The sequence below is a fragment of the Gracilinanus agilis genome, chromosome 4 (genome assembly GCF_016433145.1).
Source record: "Gracilinanus agilis isolate LMUSP501 chromosome 4, AgileGrace, whole genome shotgun sequence".
In the NCBI taxonomy this organism is placed as follows: Eukaryota; Metazoa; Chordata; class Mammalia; order Didelphimorphia; family Didelphidae; genus Gracilinanus; species Gracilinanus agilis.
This window is the reverse complement of record NC_058133.1, coordinates 210,891,581-210,915,672: the sequence shown is the minus strand read 5'-3', so window position 1 is coordinate 210,915,672 and position 24,092 is coordinate 210,891,581. Positions and strand designations below refer to the sequence as shown.

At 42.0% G+C, this 24,092-nt stretch overlaps 1 protein-coding gene across 1 annotated transcript in view; it reads left to right on the top strand.

Annotated features, from left to right (window-relative positions):
* The first annotated feature begins 13,502 nt into the window (after positions 1-13,502).
* The window catches only part of TTYH2 (tweety family member 2), a 105,339-nt gene continuing 94,749 nt past the window's right edge, over positions 13,503-24,092 (top strand). The window contains exon 1 of the mRNA XM_044676967.1: positions 13,503-13,655. Coding sequence (XP_044532902.1) covers positions 13,527-13,655 — 129 coding nt within the window. The 5' untranslated portion in view covers positions 13,503-13,526. The remainder of the gene's footprint in view (positions 13,656-24,092) is intronic.

Sequence of the window (24,092 nt, the reverse complement as noted above, 5' to 3'; positions counted from 1 at the left end):
TATGCACTATGGCTGCACTTAACTAAGTCACAGTACTCATTTTTCAAAACTTATGCAAAAGTTTTTCTTGAATTTCAGCTAGCAAATCTCCATCTTCCCTGATGTCAATTATGAGTTCTTGTAAAACAAAGTGTTGCATTTTTACATTTTTTAAGAAATGGGTTCAAAATCTACTATGCAGTGGGAGGGATGCTTATTATATGTGGGCTCCCTCTTTAAAGTGCTACTATTTTCTTCCTGTATCTCAGTGGATCACCAGTGACAACCCACTGATGTAGGAAACCATTGCCCTCTTTAGAGTGAGAGAAGGTTAAGCATTCAGTAGGTCACTAGGTGGAGCTGTGTTACAATGAATGAAAAGCGACTGCTGTTGGCATTTTAAGTGGACTTCTCCAGAAATTAACTATCAAAAACAAAACAAACCCCCTGCATTTAAACTCCAATTGGAGAGGCTTATATTTGCCCCTAAGTATAATAGGGAACCATTGACGTTTATTACAAAAGTCACATGATCAGATTTGTACTTCAGGAAAATCACTATGGCAGTTGTAGAGACAAGACTCGAGACAGAAAAACCTAAAGTTGTCTTGAGGCTTTTGCAATAGTCAAGGCAAGAGGTGATGAAAGCCTCTTCTAGGTTTAATTACCATGTCAGCCAAGAGAAGGTGGACATGAAAGATTTTGAGGTGAGGCAACTGATTGAATATGTTAAGCATAGTCAATCAATATAAACACTGAGTTTATAAAACAGAATGACTGAAAGGTTGGTAGTTCCCATACATAAATTGGGAACTTCAGAAGAGAGTTGAGTTTGAGGGAAAGATGGATCCAGTTTTGGACATTGCGAGTTGGAGATGCAAGACTAGAGTTTAAGGGAGAGAGACTAGGGCTAGATTTAGAAATTTTAGTGGCATCTGCATAGAGATAATTAAACTCAAGGGAGCTGATAAGATCATCCTGTAAGAGAAAATAGAAGAGGGCCCCGGCAGAACCCATGGGAACACTCACAGTTAGTGAGCATGGCATAGATGATGATCCAGAAGGAGCAGTCGGACAGATAGGAAGAGAACCAAGAGAGACAGCATTAGCAGCAACAGATGCTGCAGAAAGATCAACTAGAATGAGTTGAGAAAAGGCCATTAGATTTGACAATTAAAGAGATAATTGGTTACTTTGGCGCGTGTTGAATGGTGGTTGGGTGACAAACTGAAAATGATCAAGAAGTGAGTGAGAGGAGAGATATAACCACTTTTTTTCTAGGAGTTTGGTTGTAAAAGGAAGGAAAGATTTGGGATAATAATTTAAGAGAATGGTAAGATCTAGTGAAAGGTTTTGTTCTTTTATCTTTTAGGATGGGGAAGGTAAGAGTGTTTAAAGTAGGCAACTGGGAAGGAACCAGCAAATAAGGAGAGTTTGAAGAATAGAGTGAGGAGAGTATGGTTTTGGGGGGCAGTCTATTGAAGAAGATGGGAGGAGATGGAACCAAGGGTACAGGAAGTGAGACTGGCTGGTGAGAAGGGTCACTTTTTCACTGAAGACTGGAGTAGAGTATAAACAATGATAACAAAAGGTAGAGAGAAGAGGAACTTTGCAACCGTCTCCCTTTTTTTTCTTTTAACCCTTATCTGTATTGGTTCTAAGGCAGAAGAGCAGTGAGGGCTAGGCAATGGGGGTCAAGTGACTTGCCCAGGGTCACACAGCTGGGAAGTGTCTGAGGCCAGATTTGAACCCAGGACCTCCCATCTCTAGGCCTGGCTCTCAATCCACTGAGCCACCCACCTGGCCCCTCTCTTTTCTTAGTAAAGTATCAGCCCAACTTTTTACCCAAGATAATGAGATAGGGGATGGTTTGGGAGTCTTGAGAGAAGAGGCCATTTGAAACAACCTCCAGGAAATGGAAGAAAGATCCAGTGAAAGGTGTGGAAAAAACTGGTGAGGACTCAGTTGAGGAGTAGTTAACATAGACTTGTAATGGATCCAGTTGGCTGGCTACATAAATTGTAGAGTTGAACTAGTTAACTAGAAGGCCAAGATTGAGAACTTAGGAAAGTGAAGTAATACCAGGGCTAATAGTCTAGGAAAATTCTGAAAGATTTTAAGGCATGGCAAGGAAAAATGGTATGATATGAGGTTATGCCCTGATAAAATAATTTAGACCTTTTATAATCTAGCCTTAATGTACCTTTCCAGCCTTATTATATATTAATCCCTTTCCTGTACAATATGGTCCAGGTGACCTGGCCTCCCACCTATTATTCATCATTAAAAAAAAAAAACTCACCCATCTCTAACCTTTATATTGGCTGTCTTCCATGCCTGGCACTGACTCCCACTCTACTTTGGCTTCTTATAATCCTCATTTCCTTCAAAACTCTGCTCAAGCACAATCTTCTAAACGAAGCCTTTCCTGAGTCTGCCCTCTGGCTGTTAATGCATTCTCTCCCCCCAAAAAATTATTTTTAATATATTTATTTTTAACATATTCCAAAAATACTTAAATACATATTCTCCCCCAATAGAATGTTAAGCTCCTTGAGGAGAGGAATTATTACATTTTAGCCCTTATATATATACCTCTGAACAAGTCATTTAACCTCTCTAGACCTCAGTTTCCTCATCTATAAAATAAAGATGTTGGATTAGCTGGACTTTAAAACCCCTCTAGCCCTAGATCTGTGATTCTATGGCTTCTATTTCTTTGGTATTTGGGGGCCTTAATCAATGCCAGGAGTGATTAAAATGAAATCACTAGGGGCAGCTGGGTAGCTCAGTGGATTGAGAGCCAGGCCTAGAGACAGGAGGTCCTAGGTTCAAATCCGGCCTCAGACACTTCCCAGCTGTGTGACCCTGGGCAAGTCACTTGACCCCCATTGCCTACCCTTACCAATCTTCCATCTATAAGTCAATACACATAAGATAAGGGTTTAAAATTTAAAAAAAAAATGAAATCACTGAAGGCCTATGGAAAATACTTAAGCAAGGGATATTGAGGTAGCTCAGATGGGAGGCTCTGGATTCAAATGTGACTTCCTGGCTGTATGATCCTGGGCAAGTCACTTAATCCCAATTGCCTAGGCCTTAGGGCCAATACTTAATATTGATTCCAAGATAATTAGGGAGGGAAGGAGGAAGGAAGGAAGCAAACAAGTTAGGAGAGGAAGTAGGATGAAGATCCTAAGGTTTTTTTGTCAGCCGATTTTTTTATCCCTTTAGTATACAGAAAGTTGGAGAGCCAGGAGAATTGGATTTAGTAGATATACTTTTATTGAAAACTGCCCAATACTTTCCTCTGGAATCTTCAATTCACCAGGCATATTAATAATGCTAATAGAGCTTTTGGAATTTTTCTGAAGTTGCCAGGATGATGAGAAAATTGGACAAAGTTTTATTATAGAACTGGTTGAAGGGACCAAGATATTTAAATTAGAGAAAGGATTGAGGGAGAATTCATTTTGGAATATTTAAAAGAAAAATTAGATGACAAAAATAAGCACTTATTAAATACCTGTTATGTTTTAAATAGGCAGCTGGGTGGTGCAGTGGTTAGAATACCAGATCTGGAGTTAGACTCATTCTTGTGAGTTCAAATCTGACCTCAAGCACTTCTTAGCTATGTGACCATAGGCAAGTTGCTTCACTCTGTTTGCCTCAGTTTGCTCATCTGTAAAATGAGCTGGAGAAGGAAATAGCAAACTACTTCAGGATCTTTGCCAAGAAAATCCCAAATGAAGTTCCCAAAGAGTCAGAAGGGACTGAAATGACTGAATAGCAATTAAGTTCAGTCACTGAAGATACTGAGATAAAAATTAGAAGTCTGCCCTTAAGGAACTTATATTCTACTGAGGAATTCAAAGGTCTCACAGAAAACTAAGATCTCTTCTAATTGAAATTCTGTATTTTTTAAAGTAAATATAACATATATTCCAAGTAAATGAGAGAGAGAGAGAAGAGAGAGACAGAGACAGAGAGAGAAACACTAACAACTTGGGGGGTCAGGAAATACCTATTATAAAATGTGGCACTTTCCATGCTTTGATGCAAGCTAGTGATTCTGGCACATAGTAAGTATTTAATAAATGTTTCTTGGCATAGTGAATAGAATGTTGGGTTTGGAGTCAGGGAGATCTGAATTCAAATCCAGCCAGCCTGTTTCCCTGTGCCTCAAAAAAAGGAAGGGGTAGGGGAGAAGGTCAGTTATATTAAGACAGAGGGTATAAAGATGAAAAATATTAAATGACTTGAAAGGTAAGTGGCAGTCACGTTGTGGGAGGCTTTAAGTGCTATATATCAAGGAATTTGTATCTTATCCTAGAGGCAATAAAAAGACAATGAAGATGTTTAAGTAACATGATGAAACCTATGTTTTAGGGATATCAATTTACCAGCTGCGGGGAGGACTTAAAAAAAAAAAAAAAAGGATTCCAACAACTCTAAGAATCCCTGATTGTATGAATACTACTCTGCCTTGTAAAAACAGAAGAGATAAACTACCATCTGCTATCAGCTGGCTGGCCCTGATGAAGTCCCTTTCCAAAGGACTGCCTAGTCAATAAATATTGGATGGCCAGTACCGGAAGGTAAAAGGGGAGAAAGTAGGTATAACAGGTATGAGTGGATCCCTAAGAGAAATGTTTGTTCCCCCTGAGGATTCTTTCCCTTGTCCCACCTGTTTGCCTTAGAAGGGCCCCAGGGTCCAGCCCTTCTGTCTGATTGCTATCAATAGGCCAGGCTCAGCAAATCTCTGGGGAAGGAGCAGAATGATGAGTATCCATCCCTACACAACACTCTGCAGCTCCAGCTAAGCAGGGTCTCAGTGTTCTACACTGTATACAGAGATGATGTTGACAATGATTCATGATAGCCCTGCCTGAAAACAAGTTTGATTTCTCAGAAAATTGTTTGCTGGTGATTTCTCCAGCTTCTTCTAAGCCTTTTCCCCAGGCCCTAAGCAAATCTAAACCTGATGAAATCTACAAGTTTCATCACCACAGTCACCACGATGATTATGATAAAATCTCCCACCCTGGACATATGAGGAACAGGGGATTGGTAGTGGGAGACTAAGAATGTCATAGACCTTCCCACCCCCACCCCGATTAAGTATTAAACACCTACTATGTGCTGTACAAGGCTGGGGTTACAAAAAATATGGCACTCCTTGCTTTCAAGGAGCTCACAGGCTAATGAAAACAACTGTACCCAAACAAAATATAAACAGGATGAATTTGAGATCATCAATAGATTCAAGGAAATTCTGAAGGATTTATGATGAAAGATGCTATCCATCTCCAGAGAAAGAATGATGGAGTCTGAATGCAAATCAAAGCATTTTTTTTAACTTTTCCTTTTCTTGGATTTTTTAAATTTAATTTTTAATTTAATTACAATTTTTAAATTAAAATCTTTTGCAACATAATGTGGAAATATGTTTTGTATGATTTCACATGTATAATTTATATCAAATTGTTTACTCTCTCAAGGAGGGGGAGAAGAGGAAGAGAGAAAATCTGAAAACAAAAAATCTTTGTAATGTAAAAAATGTAAAACTAAAATTAAGTAAAATGAAGAAGTTGGAGGAAAAAGAAATAATTAACAGAGAAGACACTAGAACTAAGGAAAATCTGTACAGGTTCCCTGTTATAAAAGGTAGAATTTAGTTGGAACTTTAAAGAAGTCAGGGAATCTAGGGGGCAGAGATGAGAAAGGAGAGCATTCTGGGCAAGAAGGCTATCCAGTGAAAATACCCAGACTCACTTGATAGTGGCTTGTGTGAGAACTTAAACACAATCTATAATGAGTATTTATGTCTTCTTTTTCTCTCCATTTCTAATCTTGTTCTTTCTTTTTCCATATCCCTTGATTCCTTCCCTTTCCTTCATATAGTCTCTACCCTAGTTCTTGCCCTCATGAACTGAACTGTTGTTCCTTTGTCCACTCTGATTCCCTTTTCTTTAGCTTTTTTTATTGTTAGTTGTGTCTAACTCTTTATGACCCAATTTGGGTTTTTTTTTTGTTCTGTTTTGTTTTGTTTCTTAAACCCTTACCTTCCATCTTGGAGTCAATATTGTGTATTGGCTCCTTGGTAGAAGAGTGGTAAGGGTAGGCAATGGGGGTCAAGTAATTTGTGTCTGAGGTCAAATTTGAACCTAGGACCTCCCGTCTCTAGGCCTGGCTCTCAATCCACTGAGCTACCCAGCTGCCCCCCATTTGGGTTTTTCTTGGCAAAGATACTGGTGTGGTTTGCCATTTCCTTCTCCAACTCATTTTACAGATAAGGAAACTGAGGCAAGCAAGGTAAACTGACTTGTCCAGAGTCACATAGCTAGTTAATAGGTGTCAAGGCCAGATTTGAACTCAGGAAGGTGAGTCTTCCTGACTTCAGGCTCAGCACTAGATCCACAGTGCCATTTAGCTGCCCAATACACAATGTTAAAGCCTGCCCTAATTTTCTTGCTCCAGAATTTTTGCAATGGCCTTCTAAATGCCTCCAATCTTTTCCCTTTCTAATCTATCCTTCACCCAGCTATCAAAATAATTTTCCTAGCACATGGGTCTGACTAGATCACTCTTCTGTTCAAAAATCCTCCTGTGGCTCCCTTTTGGCTAGATGATAAAGCACAAACTCAGCTTGGCTTTTAAAGGAGCTTCACAGTCTGGTTCCAATCTGCTTTGCAACTTTATTATGCTCTCCTCCAGCCACTCTATGTTCCAGCCAAACTGGACTCATTCATTCCCTAAATGAACAAGCATTTCCTGATACTCCCCTGCTTCCTTATCTTCCCAAGGACTATTCCACATCCCTGGAATATAGTCCCTGCTGGTATCCATGGGAAGAGATCTTTTTCTTTCTTCAAACTCCAACTCAAGAACTACTTCAATTCATTCAACAAACACTTAGCAAGTCACTAAACAAAAACAAAATAATCAAAATAGTCCCTCCCCTCAAGGAACTTATTTTCTACCTTTTCTCCCCTCCCCTTCAACTACCATCCTGGAAGAGAAAATGATCTTTTCTTTTTCAAAGGTTCTTAGAACACTTAGTTTGGATCTCTTCCTTGCCAAGTATTACACTTAATTTGTACTCATAAAATCCTCCATCCTTACCCCTGTATAGGTATGGGGCTTTACTTTTTTATCTATGTAAGTCCAGCAAAGAACCTTATACACTGTAGGTGCTTAATATTACCTGAATTGAATTAAGCTTTCTCTAATTCCCACTCTTACCTGCCCTAAAAGCTAGTTCAATTTCTCCTTCTTCAAAGAAGTATGGACTTCTTTGTGTATTTAGAATGTAAGTCCCATGAGGGCAGGCATTCTTTCATTTTTATTTCTCAGAATCTTTGCCTTTGTATTACCATCAGGGTGCCTTGCTAGTAGGCATTTGTAAAAAACCTTCATTGATTTGTTCTGGTTTAAGATACTGTCGCCCCCCACCCCCTAACTCCTAAACTGGTGGCCAAAAGATTTTGTTCAGTTGTTCTTCAGTCAGGTCTTACTCTTTGTGATCCAATTTGAGGTTTTCTTGGCCAAGACACTGCAATGGCTTGCCATTTCCTTCTCCTGTTTATTTTACAGATGAGGACACTGAGGCAAATGGGGTGAAGTGACTTGCCCAGCATCACACAATTAGTCTGAGGACTCATTTGAACTCCATTTCTTCTTTCTCCATGCCAGGCATGCTATCCACTATACCAAGTAGCTGCCAGTAGATTGCCCCTAGGCTAAAAAGTAAACTAATAAATAAATAAATAAAAATAAAAAATGAATGAATAGATAGATAGATAGATAGATAGATAGATAGATAGATAGATAGATAGATGAAAAATAAAAAAATTAAAAATAAGCTAATCCTCAAGGAAGCTGGTTCTTCAGGGAGAAAAGGGGAGGGATAAAGGAAAAAGCTGACCCGTAACCATCCCCCAGAGAGCAGATAGGAAAGGCCTGAGAAGGATTAAGCTTTGCTCCTGTTCCAGCTGGCCCAAAGGCCAAGTAAGGATTGAGTGTCCTCCGGCTGCTAATTCTACACTCTTCTATTTCAGATACCCCACAGGGCAAGAGACTTGGATTCCATCCTGGCCCTGGAATTACTGGGTGAACTGGGGCAAATCTTGCACTCCCTAGTGCGCAGGTCTGCGGTGAGGAAGGAGCATTATCAACTTAAAGTGCTATAAAAACCTCAGAGTACGTTCTTAACGTGAATGGCGGTGGGCGAGTGGGCAGTGGAGGCTCTGTCAGTTACAAGAGTTAGCAGCCTATTAGGCACCAAGCTCGGAATCCCCAGGTGGGCTGCAGGTCTAGGAGAAAACAGAGAAGGGGGAGAGAATCAGCTGCCTACATTGCCTTGGCTTGTCTCTACCGCTTTTCATCCAGAAGGAACTGGGAAGGAGGGAAGCAGATGGGGGAGGGGAGGATGCGGGGAGGCAGATAGCCTATAGCCTGTGGAGTGGAGAGTGATTCACTGTCTGGAATCTCAGGAGCCTTGACTTGAAGAAGACGCTTCTCTGAATGGGAAAGGGGGAGAGAGAGGATCCCGGAGCCAGCCTCATTCAGATTTTAAGACGCCCTCCAGTGAGCTGTAACCTATTACATCCCCAAAGGCAGTCCTTCCTCATTTTGGACTGTTTTGATTATTTGGGAAATCTTTTCTTTTCTTTTCTTTTCAACTATCACATTCTGTCTTAGTATGAATTCCAAGCAGAAGGGCTAGGCAGTCAGGGTTAGGTGAACTTGCACAGGGTCACACAGCTAAGAAGTGTCCGAGGTTAAATTTGAACGCAGGTCCTCCTGACTCAGGCTTGGCTTGATCCATTGTGTTGCCTAGCTCCCCCAACTCTTCCCCCCATTAAGGGAGGCATGACGTTGGTGTTCAGTTGTGTCTGACTCTTTGAGACCCCATTTGGGGTTTTTTTCTTTTTTTTCCCTTTCTCAAGTTTTTTTTTTAATGTTTTATCTTTATTTTTTTTAATTTCCACATAAGTATCAAAATTATATGATTCATGTTGTCTCCCTCTCTTCTTCCCTCCCTGTTCCTGGAGCTGACAAATAATTCAATCTGGGTTATACATGTATTATCATGCAAAACATATTTCCATATTATTCATTTTTTAAAGTGAATCATCTTATAAAACCAAAACACTCATTTGAGGTTTTCTTTTTCTTTTTTTTTTTTTAACTCTTACCTTCCTCCTTAGAGTCAATACTATGCATTGGCTCCAAAGCAGAAGAGAGGTAAGGGCTAGGCAATGGGGGTTAAGGGACTTACCCAGGGTCACACAGCTAGGAAGTGTCTGAGGCTAGATTTGAACCTAAGACCTGAGCCATCTAGTTTCTTGGCAAAGATACTGGAATGATTTGTCATTTCCTTCTCCAGCTCATTTTACAAATAAGGAAACTGAGGCAAACAGGGTTATATGACTTGCCCAGGGACACATAGTAAGTGTTTGAAGCCAGCTTTGAACTCAGGTAGGTCTGCCTGACTCCCTCTATCCATAGAACCACCTGGCTGCCTCAGGAAATGTTTTCTTATAACAAACCTCCCTCTACTCCCTCTGTAACTTTCTATGCATTACTTTTAGATCTGTCCTCTGGAGCCAACTAGAACAAGTCTCATCCCCCTTCCGTCAAATTTATCAATGTCTTGCCTAAAATGTGGTGCCCAGAAACTGAACACAATACCCCAACCCATCCTCTTCTGTCTTAGAACTCACAGGAAGACAGAAAGGAAGGGTTTTTGTTGTTGTTGTTGTTTTAAGAATCTACTATGTGGTATGGGCGGCTAGGTGGAACAATAGGTAGATTGCTAGGTCTAGAGTCTGGAAGATTCATCTTTTTGAGTTCATATCTGGCCTCAGACACTTATTAACTGTGTGACCAAGTCCCTTAACCTTGTTTGCCTCAGTTTTCTCATCTGTAAAAAAGAGCTGGAGAAGAAAATGGCAAACCTCTCTGGTATCTCTACTAGGAAAACCCCTACAGGGATCACAAAGAGTCAGACAGGACTGAAATGACTAATCAACAAAATATGATGAGCTCTGAGCTTACAAAGAAAGACAAAGCAACAACAAAAACCCAGACTACTCACAAGGAGCTCAGATCTGCAGAGGGAGACATCAAGGAAACAACTAGGTACAAACAAAAGAGTAAGAATAAATAAGAGATAACGGAGGGAAGGTACTCTAGGGGGCACAGAGGAGAGAGTACCAGGCCTGGAATTAGGAGGTCCTGGGTTCAAATCTTCCCTCAGATACTTCCTAGCTCTGTGATCCTGGGCAAGTCACTCAACCTCAATTACCTAGCTCTTGCCCCTCTGGCTCAGAGTTGTTACCAGGACAGAAGGTAAGGGCTTTTTTTTAAATGCAAAAAAAAAAAAAAAAAAAAAAAAATCAGCAAAGGGCTTCCTATAGAAGAAGGTGGGACTTGATGGAAACCATCAGAGAAATCACCCTGGAGTTCCCTATGCCAATGAGATGGCAGGTTTAGTCTTCATCCCTAAGGATCCCCATTCCCTTCAATCCCATCCCCTTCCTGGTTATTTTCCTCTGGATGAGATTGTGATGTCCAGAACAGAATTCAGTACTGCAAATGTGGTCTGACTAAGGCATGCTGGGACTACAGGTACTTTGCTTCTGGACAATATGGTTTTGCTAATGCAGCTCTTGGCAACAGCATCTCGGTTCTCTCACTGAATATGAGTCTACAGTCCCTCCCTGGCTCACTCCCTATAATATTAGGAAGGTAAAACCCCCAAAAAACTCACCCTGATTTAGGTGAGCATGGGCTGGGGGTTGGGGGGAATGGAGGGAGGAAAGGAGGGCAGAAAAAAAGTCTCCCGCTGTGTTTTATTGCCTGTTTTTCCCTGTTCGACCCTTAATCTGTTAGTCCTTCATGCTCTCCTGTCCTTGTTGAATTCCTCATAAAACAGAGGAAGTAACATGGATTATTAATTTGGACCTCCTATTCCAGCTTTAAATCTGTATAGCTGGGAGCTGGCTCAGTGGATAAAGAGCCAGATCTGGAGATGGCAATGGCCTGGGTTCAGGCATGACTTCAGACACTTCCTAGATGTGTTCCCCAGTTGCCTACTCCTTACTGCTCTTCTGCTTGGAGCCAATACTTAGTATGGATTTGTTAACTGGGAAAAAACACAGAACTATTAAATGGTTAGAAAAACCAAGTCTTTAGTCAGGAAAGAGATAGTGTTCTAGATTCAGCGCCACACAGAGTCCTATACTCTGGCAACAGTATCTCTGAGAGGATAATAACCAGGCTACGTCATCCTCAGAGGAACAATAGAACTTGGGGAGCTTATATACCTCTTGGGGAACTGAAAAGTACTAGACAGGATTATCAGGGAGAAACTGATGCTTTACAAAGGATACAAAAAGGGAAAGATCCAGCCTAGGGATGGGCTACCTGGGAAAGGACTTTGATAGTAGGGGAGAGAGTACTTAACTTGTGATTAGGGGGCCAGCCCCAACTAACTGGGACCACCAAATACTTTAAGGTTTAGTGTTAGTCTGAAACTCGTGAGTCTCCTCCCATACCCCCTCTCCAATTCTCATGGGACAAAAAGGCAAACTTGGGGTTTCTAGATTTCAATTTGCTACACACTTGGAGTCTCCAGATTCTAAGACAGAAGTTAAGGACTTTAAAAAAAAAAAAAAGCTTGATAGCTAGCTGGAAAGGCTAGGTGCCACAGTAGATAGAGTGCCAAGCCTAAAGTTGGGAGGTCCTGGGTTCAAATTTGACCTCAGACATTTCTAAGCTCCATGACCCTGGGCAAGTCATTTAACCCTAGTTTGTCTAGCTCTTACTTTTCTGTTGTTCATTAAAACAGAAAGTGAGGGTTTAAAAAAACAAACATAATAGCTGTGGTAACAGTAACACCTACTCCTCATAGGTTATACTAACTTTTCCCTATAAAGTAACTGAAAACTTCTTCAAAACTTAAAACCTTAATCAGTCTGTGGAACTAAGGCTCCAACCATTGACCAAGTGTCCCGGGCTCCAAAGGCTTAAATAGCTCCGAGCAAGAAGCTCCTCAGGCTAGATGCCTGACCTCCCAACTCCCTGGGAGAGATTATACCCTCCGGACAAGGCTAATCTCCTTATAGGAAGGAGAGGAGCAGCCTTTATCGGAATTAACATTGTATCTTTGCTGAATATTCTCCCCTTGCTATTTTGCCAAATCAACTTCCTTTAGTGTGATCTGACCTTGGAGTATCTGGTCACTTCGGCCTCTAGCTTGAACCAATCATAGTCAGGCCTGGCCCAGAGTAATAGCTATGCAACAATGGCCATTGCTTTATCTTCAAACCTTAGTCTCCTCATCTGTAAAATGGAGATAAATAAACCATACATTACTTACCTCCCAGGGCTGTGAGAAACCCCTACTTAAATGCCAGATGTTATTATTGTGGTTCACATTTACTGGATGCCTAAATGCCCCCTTCTGGATACCCAGCCCCTCCCAGGGCTCAAGAGTCCTCAGTCCTTCCTCTGAGTCTGGCTAGTTAATAAGTATAATCAACAGTATAAAAAAAAAATGATGAGTAAGAATGGAAGTAATGATAAATGTCTGCAAAAAGCACCGAGGGGTAGACACATTGATGATGTGGGGACAATAAGGAATCGGAAGGCAACTCATGCCAACCTGAGGCAGCACGGCTTAATGGACAGGCACAAGCTGTGGGACCCCGGGCAAATCACTTAACCTCCAACTCTTACCGTTCTTTGGCCTTAGAACCAAGACATAGCATTGATTCTAAGAGGGAAATTAAGGGTTAAAAACAAGTAGTGGACACATTAAACTTGGAGTCGGGGAGAAGTCAGGAGAGCAAACCCTGTTTAAGACACTTAAAAAAAATAACCCTTACTTTCTGTCTGAGACAGTAGGGCAAGGGCTAGGCAAAGGGGGTTAAGTGACTTGCCCAGGGTCACACAGCTAGGAAGTGTCTGAGGAGACATTAGAACCTAGGTCTCCCCGACTCCAGAGTTGGCACTCTATCCCCCAGGCCATCTAACTGCCTCCTAAGACACTTAATAGCTTTGTGACCCAAGCCAAGTCACTTAAGCCTCAGATTCTCCGTCTGTAACTAAATCGATCGTATTCTTATGTGTTCAAACTAGTTAAGGGAGCCTTGAGTAAGTTAATTTTCTCTTAATTTCCTCTTCTTGGTTAAGGGTTTGGAACTGACGATCCAGCTTTAAATCCAGGATCTTGATTCTTCCCAGGTGGAGGCGGGGCGGGCCGCAGTCCGGACCCTGTTTTATTCCTCGCATCTCTTCATTCACAGGCGCCTCCCCCTCTGAGAGGCGCGGGAGAGCCGAGGGGCGAGGCGGGGCCGGGGGCGCGCGCGGGGGCGGGGGAGAAGGGAGGGATCGCAGCGCCCGCGAGGGATGGTATCGGGAGCGCGCCCCGTGCAGTGGTCTCGGCTGCCGCCGCCGCTGCCGCTGCCGCTGCCGCTGCTGCTGCTGCTCCACTGGCCGGCGGGACACTCCGACTGACCAACGAAGGGGCAGGAGCAATGCCGGCCGCCCGAGTGGACTACATAGCGCCCTGGTGGGCCGTCTGGCTACACAGCTTCCCGCACTTGAACCTGCGCTTGCAACCCGTGGATAGCACCTTCACCCCTCAGGATCCCAGTTACCAGGAGGTCAGTGAGTGCGCCCCGTATCCATGTGTGATCCCTAGCTGTTCCCCTCAAGCCCCATTCTACAGCCAGCCCTCTGCCGCTTTCCTACCTTAGCACCCTCTAGCTCCCTTTCCTGGAGACCTGCCTCTCTCTCCTCAACTTGCTACCCTTCCTCCCTTCGCTGCCCCCACCTCCCACTTGCCTTCTTCCCTCGGTCTACCTTCTTTGCTCCTCTCCTCTCTCCACCTCCCCTCTTTCTAAAGCTCTTCCTGGAAATTAAGGACTGGCGAGAGGAAGGTGAAGGCGTTTTGAGAGAGAAAGCATTTTAGAGACTGAGGTAGCCCCTTTGCCCCAGGGTTTCTTTACAATGAGTTTAGGAAGTAGGGAGGCCCCTAGGAGGGTAGAGAATGGGCTGGAAGATATAGGGGAGCCGGCTACTCCCGTGTAGTTTTAAACAGCTACTCCTGGGTGGGAATTGGTAAGACTGAGAGGTCTTTTAGAGTTTGTTTTTCCAGATTTCTGGCCTGCTTTGGTGGGAGAAGTTTGGGCTTTAAGAGATTAGAAGTCCCTCTGGGCTACTAATTTTCCTCATGTAGTCCCACCCCTCCACCCCCAGCCTTTCCTACCTTTTCTCTTGTAGACCCATCACCCACAAATCTTTCTCACCCTCCTTCTTGTAATCCTACCACCCCCTAATCTTTACCACTCTCCTTTTTGTACTCTCACAACACCCTAATCTTTCCTACCCTCCTTGTAGCCCCCTCAACCCCTAATCTTTTCTATCTTCTCTCTTCTATTCCCATCACCTCCTAATCTTTTCCACCTTCTTTGTAGTCCCAGCACCCCCTAATTTGACTCACCCTTCCTATTGTAGTCCTACTATCCTCTAACTTTCCTATCCTCTTATAATCTTCATAGTTCTCTGCCCCTCCTTTTATCTTTCCCACCCCTCAGCTTTCGGGATAAGAAACTTGCTGTCCCTGTCCCTGACCCTCTTCCCAAATCTCTGTTTGGATTGGTGCTTGTCTATTTGGGGGATACTTAAGTTGAAGACTCCTCTTATGAAAGATATTATATTTCTACATGTCATGCTCTATGCTTGTCCCGGGGAGTGCAAAGACAAACATTGAAAGGTATTACAGCACTAAAATTATCAAACGGATCATTTATTAAGTACCTACTATGTTCCATGCTCTATGCTTGGCACAAGGGATACAAAGACAAAAATGATGCAGTCCTTTCTTGCTGTTGAAGAACTTCTGTTCTACTGGGTAAGCAACAGCTTGGTCAGGGACAATGATATACAGAATAAATACAAAATAAGTACAATGTCATTTTGAAAGCACTGGCAGCTGGGAGGGTTAGGAAAATACTTTTTTCATGAAGAAGGTGGAGCTTAAGCTGAGTCTTGAAGGAAGTAAGAAATTCTATCTAGGAAACGACCATGAGAAAAAGAGTTCTTTCCAAATACTGGGGCCAGAGAGTGCAAAAGATGGAAGATGGAGTAGCATCCTATGTGAGGAACAGCAAGAAGGCCAATTTGTCTCAAACATAAATGTAGGACAGTAACGAAGCTGGAAAGCAGAGGGGGGCCATGTTGTACAGGGATTTAAAAGCTAAATATACAAATTTACATTTTATCCTAGAGTCAGTAGGGAGCCACTGGAGTTTATTAGGGAGGGGAGAAGAGGGTGACATTGTGCTTGAAGGAAAATCACCTTGGCTACAGTGACCGTAAAAGTTGGGTTAAAGTGGGAAGAGATTAGAGACCCGGGAGACCAATTTGGAGGCTATCGCAATTGTTTGGGTGGAGATATAGAGGGGAAATGATACAAAGCTTAGCTGACATTAATGGAATTTCAGATATGGTACCTATTATAGGAAAGTCACAGGTAATCAATTCCTAAACCTGCCAGTGATCTTTAGTTTTTATGGCTGTCCTACTGTCTATATGTATCATACTTCCTTATCTTTATGGGGGAGAACTTTGGGTGACAGCTTGGGAGAGCTTCCCCTTTCATTAACATAATTAGTCACTTCCTGCTCTTCTCTTTCCCCCCTCTTTTATTTAAGGCCTTGGATCAGAAAGCATTAAAATTGTCTGGAGGCTAATGAGACTTAAGATCCTATCCTTAACACCTTTACCCATCTGATGGCTGTTGTTACTCATCCTTTTTTTCTACCTGTTTTCTTATTAATTTTCCACTCCACTGGAATCAAATGCACACACCCCTTCCTATCATCAATATCCCTTGCCCCATACTTCCCATATTTCCCCACCATCATTAATACCTTTTTCCACCACAAAAGAGAAGTAGGAATTTTTAAGTACTATTCTGTAGCTCTCTTTTGTCAGTCTTGTATCTAGTCAATCAATGAGCTTTTATTAAGCGTTAATGTGTAAAGCTCTGAGGATGCACAGAAAGTCAATAACACAGTCTCTGCTCTCAGGAGCCCCTCTTCTAATGGGAGGAGACTACGTGTAAGCTGAGCAGGTATATCCAGAGTAAACGGAAGGCAATATGGGAGGGAAGGCACTAGAATTTGGGGAGGGGGAGATGGAAGAAAAGACCAGATGAAGAAAGTGGAATTGGAACAAAAAATTGAAAGAAATCAGGGGTCACACACAGCTAGGTGTCTCAGGAGACAGAGTCCAGCCTGGAGATCAGACATCCTGGGTTCAAATCTAGCCTCAGACTGTTCCTACATGTATGACCCCCAAGGCTGAAGGTAAGGGTTCACAAAATATAAAGAACAATGCATTTCTTATATTTTGAGTATATCCTCTATCACATTCAGGTGGTACAAACATTTAAAAAATCTTTCATCTCTAAGATCACTTTGTCAACTGGTGGAGGATAAGCTGCAGTTGAGAAATCAGCCGGAAAGCTATTTCATTAGTTTTGGTGGAGGTGATAAGGGCCTGCATCCAGGAGGTATGAGTGGAAGGAAAGGAAGGGAGAGGAGAGAAGAGATAAGGTTCACAACAAGACTTGGCAACTGATTGGCTATGTGGGGGTGACTGCAGATGAGGTACCAAAGGTGACATCAGGGTTATAAGCCTATCCTACTGGAAGGGTGAAGGTTCCCCTAACAGTAATAGGGAAGTAGGAAGAGGGGAGGGGTTAGGAGGAAAGATAATGAGTTCTTTGGATGGCCTTGAGTTTGTGATGTCCAATACACAATTGGTGATGCAAGTCCCTGGGAGAGGGTAGTGCTGGACAAATAGCTCCAAGATTTATTTGCATAGAGATAATGATTGGACCCCAAGTACTAATGAGATCACCAAGTGAAATAATCTAGAGAAAAGGGCCCAGAACAACTTTGGGAGACACCCAGTTAGCTAATGTGACCTGGATGAAGATCTAGGAAAGAAGAATGAGGATTTTTTACCAGTATTGGTTGACTCAAGTAGTATTCCTCCTGGCTTTTGAGACTGGGCAGAATCGGTGTTCCCTTATAGCTGGGCCAGTATTACAAGGATGAGAGTGAGGAACAGGAAGATGGAGGCTTTTGAGTTGGTGTTAGCCCTAATCTGTTTAATCAGTGCTTTTTGAACTCTCTAATGTGTTAAGGACTTTGACCCCAAGAATTATTTCCTCTCCATGGGACAGTGTGAGCTGCTGGCATTGAGAGAGTACCAAAAAGAGCCTTGGGTCTTTATTTAGAGCCTGAAGCAGAAGTCAGACAACTCAGCTTCCTCCCCTGATCCCCATACAAAACCTTTCCTTTTCTCTTCCATGGTTGTAGGGATTGTGTGCATGTGTATGAATACCTGCACACTTGCTTGCTCCATTTCCAACCCATCCCCTCCACCTCCCAACCCCCACCCCCAGGGTTGGCTTGGCTTGGCTTAGCCCTGTAAGAAAAGAGTTTTGGCAACCTCTAGACTCCTAGGGGCAGGTAGAAACTTGTGCTCCCCTCTTTGAGAGGGAAGAAAATAGCCAAGAATCTTTCTGGTGAAAAAACTGAGGCAGGTAGCAGACACTAGTTTAGGTCCATCCAACAAAAAACTCAACCTACTGTTCCAAGAACCAGTTCCCCAAAATGCATCTCCCTTCTCTCCCATCTATATTCCTCTACAAGAATACTAATTTAGTGTCCCATTATGGCACAGAAGTGACCCTCAGTTCTTGCAGGCTATGCCAACAGAGCATGAGCTCCATCAGGTGTTCATTCCTAAGCTGGAGAGGTTTTGAGCAAAAGCCTAGTGACAGAGCCTGGCAAAGAGAGAAGAACTCATTGCCGAAAAGATTAATTATTCTGTCACAATTTCATGAAAACTAGTATATGCAAATTGTAGCCCCTTTCTGTCACGGTAGGGATTTCACACTGATGAAATCAGAGATCCTTGAATTATTCGCTGAGGAACCTGCTGTCTGGGGATAGCTCCAGGGAATCCTCTGCTTTCTGTTTATGGATGAAAAAGGCAGCTCTGGTGATTAAATGTGATTTCCCAGATCCGAAGAGAAACCCTGCCTGGCAGGCTTTTCAGTATATGCCCGAGGGAGAATCCAACAGCTGGACTTGGTCAAATAGCTATTCACTTTAGGTTTGGGAGAGAGAATGATAGAAGAGGGGCAGCTGGAAATTGACCCACACTCCACTCCACCCCACCCAATTCATTAGCACCAAAAGATAGCCTTTGTCTGGCCTGCCAGCACCTGTTACTGGCAGGATTGAACCCACCCCAAGCCATTATGAACAGTTGTCCACCTCTGACTAGAATCCAGGATTGTAAGAACTTAGGACTTCCCATTTCAGTCCCTTTTCCCTCCTAGTCTTCCCATGTTCTTCCACTGAATTTAATTTCCTCATGCACCTTTATACTTAGTGATTGGATAATTCACATTTGTTTTTGTTGTTTGGTCATATCCTGATTTGGGGTTTCCTTGGCAAAGAAACTCTAGTGATTTGCCATTTTCTTCTCCAACTCATATTACAGATGAGGAAACTGAGGCAAACAGGACAAAGTGACTTGCCCAGGACCACATAGCTAGTGTCTGAGACCAAATTTGAACTCATGAAGATGAGTCTCCCTTGTTCCAAGCCCTGTGCTCTATCCACTGAGCCACATAGTTGCCCATTCTGGAAGGAATCCACTGTTGGTTCAGTATATACAGTATATGTCATTCTCTAGCCCTTCCCTCCCCTCCCCTCTTCCATGGCCTTTCTCCTACCTTTTGAAACACAGAGGTTATAAAAATCTTGACCATAACAGGACTGTAATCTCTGGCCACCAGTGCCAATGTGAATGTTGGGAAAGCCTGTCGTCTCTAGCCCAGCACCTCCTGAAGTGCAGTACCAGCAAATTAGCAGAGAAAAGTGGTAGTTTTGAAGGATTCATACATTAGCTTGATGCCTCTAATGCTCATTCTGGGATGATTAGGCCCAATGTGTCAGGACAGAGGATCATAGACCTGAAACTGAAAGAGACCTCAGAGGTCATCTAGACCAACTGAAACCCTGGGAGAGTTGATGATTTAGCCAGGGCAGGATTTGAAACCAACATTCTCCATGGCTTCCAAATACTTTTTTCACTGAAGATATCCTGATTTCCTTCTTCCTCAAGAGGTCTTTAAGTGAGATATCTAGTAGGCTATGGATAATATGAGCATAGAGGCAGCTAAGTGTCACAAGACTAGGAAATCAAGGAAGGTCTAAGTACAAATTCTGCCTCAGACACTGGCTGTGTGAACCTGGTCAAGTCACTTAAGTTCCCTCATCTGATCAATGGAGATAATAGCCCCTACTTCCCAGAGTTGCTGTAAGGATCAAATGATATATTTGTAAAGTACCTCGTAAGCCTTAAAGCTCTACATGGGATGTCCTAATAATCCTAATGCAGTTTTAAGTGAGGAGAAGGGGAAGGAGGTGATATGGTTAGGCCTGAACTTAGCAGTTATATGAAGCCATTGAATCCTAAAATGTCACCAAGAATTTTGAGATACCTTGTATAATGCTATTATTGTTGTTGTCATTAAAGTCATTTGACATGAAACTTAGCTTTTAAATGTTTTTCCAATTACACAAAAGAATGTTTTTTGCAATTTTTGAGTTCCAAATTCTCTTCCACCCTCCTTCCCCCTTATTGAGAAGGCAAGCAAATTGCCAAAGTTTATACATTTGCAGTCATGCAAAACTTATTTCCATATTAGTCATGTTGTGAAAGAAAATACAGATAAAATAAACAAGAAAAATAAAGTTTAAAACGTATGCTTGCATCTACATTCAGAGTTCCATCAGTTCTTTTGTGGATAGCATTTTTCATCATAAGCTCTAAGGAATCTTGGATCTTTGTATTGCTAGGAATAGCTAAGTCATTCACAGTTGATCATCAGACAATATTGCTGTTACTGTGTACAATGCTTTCCTGGTTCTGCTCACTTCACTTTGTTTCAGTAAGTCTTCTCAAGTTTTTCTGAAAACATCTCCGAGTACCCATTTCTTTTTTTTTTTTAAACCCTTACCTTCCATCTTGTAGTTAATACTGTGTATTGGCTCCAAGGCAGAAGAGTGGTAAGCTCTAGGCAATGAGGGTTAAGTGACTTGCCCAGGGTCATACATCTGGGAAGTGTCTGAGGCCAGATTTGAACCCAGGACCTCCTGTCTCTAGGTCTGGCTCTCAATCCACTGAGCTACCCAGATGCCCCCTCAGTACCCATTTCTTGTAGAGCTCTGTAGACGAGAAGTTTCAGGGAGTTTTAGAAACTAACACAGAAGACAGAAAACCCTTGATTTAATTGTTGTATTTCCTTTGCCTTGGTTGGGATAGTCATCTCGAGTGGAAAATGGAATATATTTGTTCTTGTCCACTAGGAGCAGGGGTTGGATATGCTAAAGAGGCAAGTTTCAGCTGGAAGGCATAGAAGGTGGTGTGTTTCTCCATCACAGAACATCTTCAGTTCAAGTTACATGAGCACTTGTTGGGAATGTCCCAGAAGAACATCTTTGCTTAGTTAGGTACAGGTTGGACAAGATAGCCTCTGAGGCTCTTTTTATTTTTTTTTATTTAAAAAAAATTTATTTTTTAAACCCTTACCTTTTGTCTTACAAACAATACTATGTATTGGTTTCAAGGCAGAAGAGAGGAAGGGCTAAGCAATTGGGGTTATGTGACTTGCCTGGGATCACATAGCTACTAGGAAGTGTCTAAATTTGAACCCAGAACATCCCATCTCCAGGCTTGGCTCTCAATCCACTGAGCTACCTAGCTTCCCCCCGAGGCTGTCTTTAATTCTGAAATTCTTGGGATTTTGGTTTCCTTCACACACAAATCTGATATTCTTCCTTGTTTTAGTTTAGACTCTTCATGACCCCATTTGAAATTTTCTTAACAAATATACTGGAGTAGTCTGCCATTTCCTTCTCCAGCTCATTTTACAGATAAGAAAACTGAGGCCAACAGGATTAAGTGACTTGCCCAGGGGTCACACAGTTAGGAAATGTTTGAGAATACATTTGAACTCGGGTCTTCCTGACCCAGAGCTCTATCCTCTGTACCACCTACTGAGGAAACTGAGGCACAGAGAAATTAAGTGACTTGTCCAGCATCATTTGTTGAATGTCTAAGGTAGGATTTGAACTCAGGCATTCCTGATTCTAAGGAATTTCAAGAAATTCCAATGCCCTATCTACTTTTCATTTATTGAGAAATCCTACCATATTTGAGTCTTACCTGTACTCCCAACACACACTCTTACTCAGAGGGCCTGCTATGTTCATTACAAACACAAAAATCTCTATACAAAGAAATTTGACCTTTCTTCGAAGTTAAAAGATCTGTATGAATTCACATTATATAGCATCTTAAGGTTTGCAAAGCTCTTTGGCTTATAACTGCCTTGTGAGATAGTAGATTAGATATTATCATATACAATTTATAAATAAGGAAACTGAAGCCTAGACAGAACATAACTTAAAAGTGGTTGCAAAGAGAGGAAGAGTCAAAGCTTTGATTGGAGTTCAGACTTTCTGAATTCAAGTTTAACAATAAAAAAAAAAAAGACACTATACTGCTTACACATTAATATAATACAAAGTAGAGTATGGGTGTATGGAAGAGGAAGAATGGTAAAAACTATAGAAACAAAGCATCCTCATTCAGAATCCCAAGGCTGGCCTCCTAACATTCATATTTCATAGGCCAGCTATTTCTTTAAGACAGGGCAGAGAGAGTTTTATCTCTTATCTTTACTGGTTGACATTGCAATTCAGAGGCAGAAACATCCCTTGCTCCCATCCCAAGAACCAAGAGGGGGTGAGAGGAACCACTAGCTGACAGGCTATAGGAAATTGGATCCTCATTTTAGACCTAAAAGGATCACCTAGATCTACGCTCGTGTTTCACATTCATTAAATGAGTAAGCAGAGACCCAGAAAAGTTACGTGACCTAGATTTGAAGCTAGGATCTCCAACTCCAGATCCCAAACTCTTTACATTGTACTATGCTGCCTAATTACCTAGAGGGAAAAGACTTTTTTTCTTGGTCCCCATCAGAAAGCTGAGATCAGAAAAGACCCAAAGTCATGATATGACATTCATTCCCAAAATGAAGTCAGAATCACTAGACTGTCACATCGAGCTCTTTCTGGACCAGGGAGAGCAAGTCAAGCCTTCTGGAGCCAAAGGCCAGGGACAGCTTCTTTTCCCTGAATGGATACCAGCCCTTCTGATAGTCCCATCTCTGCTCAATAGGGTCATTAATGTATTGGACATCTCTCCTTCTTCAAGCCTTCCCAAGAAGGACTTTGAGTCCTAAGTTAACACATGTCTTTTCACTCTTTGAATAAGGATCAAATTTCTTTTTGTATTTTTGTGTCTGTAATGAATAGAATACAACATGTTTTCTATGTTGGGATGGGTGTGTGGGCATGACTTCAAATATGATAGACCTTCTTAATAAATGAAAAGTAGATAAGGCATTGGAATTTCTTGGAAATCCTTGGAATCAGGAATATCTGAGTTCAAATTCTACCTTAGACACTTAAAATATGACTCTGGACAAGCTGATTAATTTCTCTGTGCCTCAGGTTCGACAGTTTAAAATTGGGGAGGAGGTTGGTTTAGAAACTCGTTTTCTTCTACTTCTGAAATCGAAGATCCTATAAAGTGAGACCATGTGGTATAATGGATAGAGAAATAGTGTTTAGAGGTGAATCTCAAAGAGTTCCCTCCCTCAGCCTCCAGGCTAGGCTCCCAGAGGAAGGACCAATCCTGGGGTGTCCTAGTCCAGGCCATCATGTTCCCTGTGAAGAAGAGGAGCTGCCATCTTCCTCTGCCATCAAAGTGGTACCTTGGTCATAACTGGTTCTCAGGCAATATTACTCTGATGCTTACCTGCTCTCAAATACCTCATTGGAGGGAAATGTTCCTGTGGTTTTCTTTGTTAAAAAATTAAAAACTAAAAACAAACCAAAACCTTTCTAAAATTGGTGAATAAGGGACCAAGGATGTATTTGTAAAGGTATTGATTTTGGGAATTTGGCTTGAGGAGTTGGATATATGTTTGGAAGTAATGTGGTACAATGTGGATAGAGTACTAGATTTAGAACTAAGCCAATACAATAGGATCTCCTTATCCACAATTTAATTTTTTGTGGGTTCCAGTTATCTGTGGTTCACCCAAAGACCTAGAGGTCTGTCTGCTAGTCACCTGAAATCTGCCTGCAGCAGCTATCTGCCCCCTACTCCATCTCTTCTGCTTCTTTCACTTTTTTTAAGTTTTTGTTTTTTTTGAAGGGGTTGCAAAAGTGGGAGGCCACAGAACACCACACCAAAAGGCAAGAGTAGGGAGAGAGAGCACATATATGTGGGAGTCAGCAGGTGTTTGGTTATATCCGTGGTCACAGCCATCTGCAGTAGGTTTTAGAGCATATCTCCCATGGATACAGGGTCCTACTGTAGTTGATTAGAGTGGATAGAGTGCTGGACTTGGAGTTAGAAAGATCAGAGTTCAAATCCTGCCATAGATACTTACTAGCTAGGTGACCCTCAGAAAGTCACTTTAGCTTTCAGCCTCAGTTTCCTCACCTGCAAAATGGGGTTAATAATAATAGCATCTACTTCCCAGGATTGTCATGAGAATCAAATGAGATAAAATACACAAAGTACTTCACAAATTTCAAAGAGCAGTACAAATACTGATTATTATTAGTGAGGGTCCATGGGAGGAAATGAGTACTACAGAGCTGTGGATTGGGATGGGCATATAGCAGGAAAAAGGTAGGAAGCCTTTTGGGTGCATGATCAGGAAATTGCAAGGCTTGGATTCTTAACCCACCACTGCCCTTTACTTAGTAACTAGTTGTGTGACCTTGAGCAAGTACTTTTATGTTTTTTGAGTGTCATTTTTTTCATCAATAAAACAAGTAGACTAGTGGGTCTAACATTTTTTTTTAACCTCTTACTTTTCTGTCTTAGTAACAACTCTAAGAGAGAAGGGTAAGCAAGGGCTA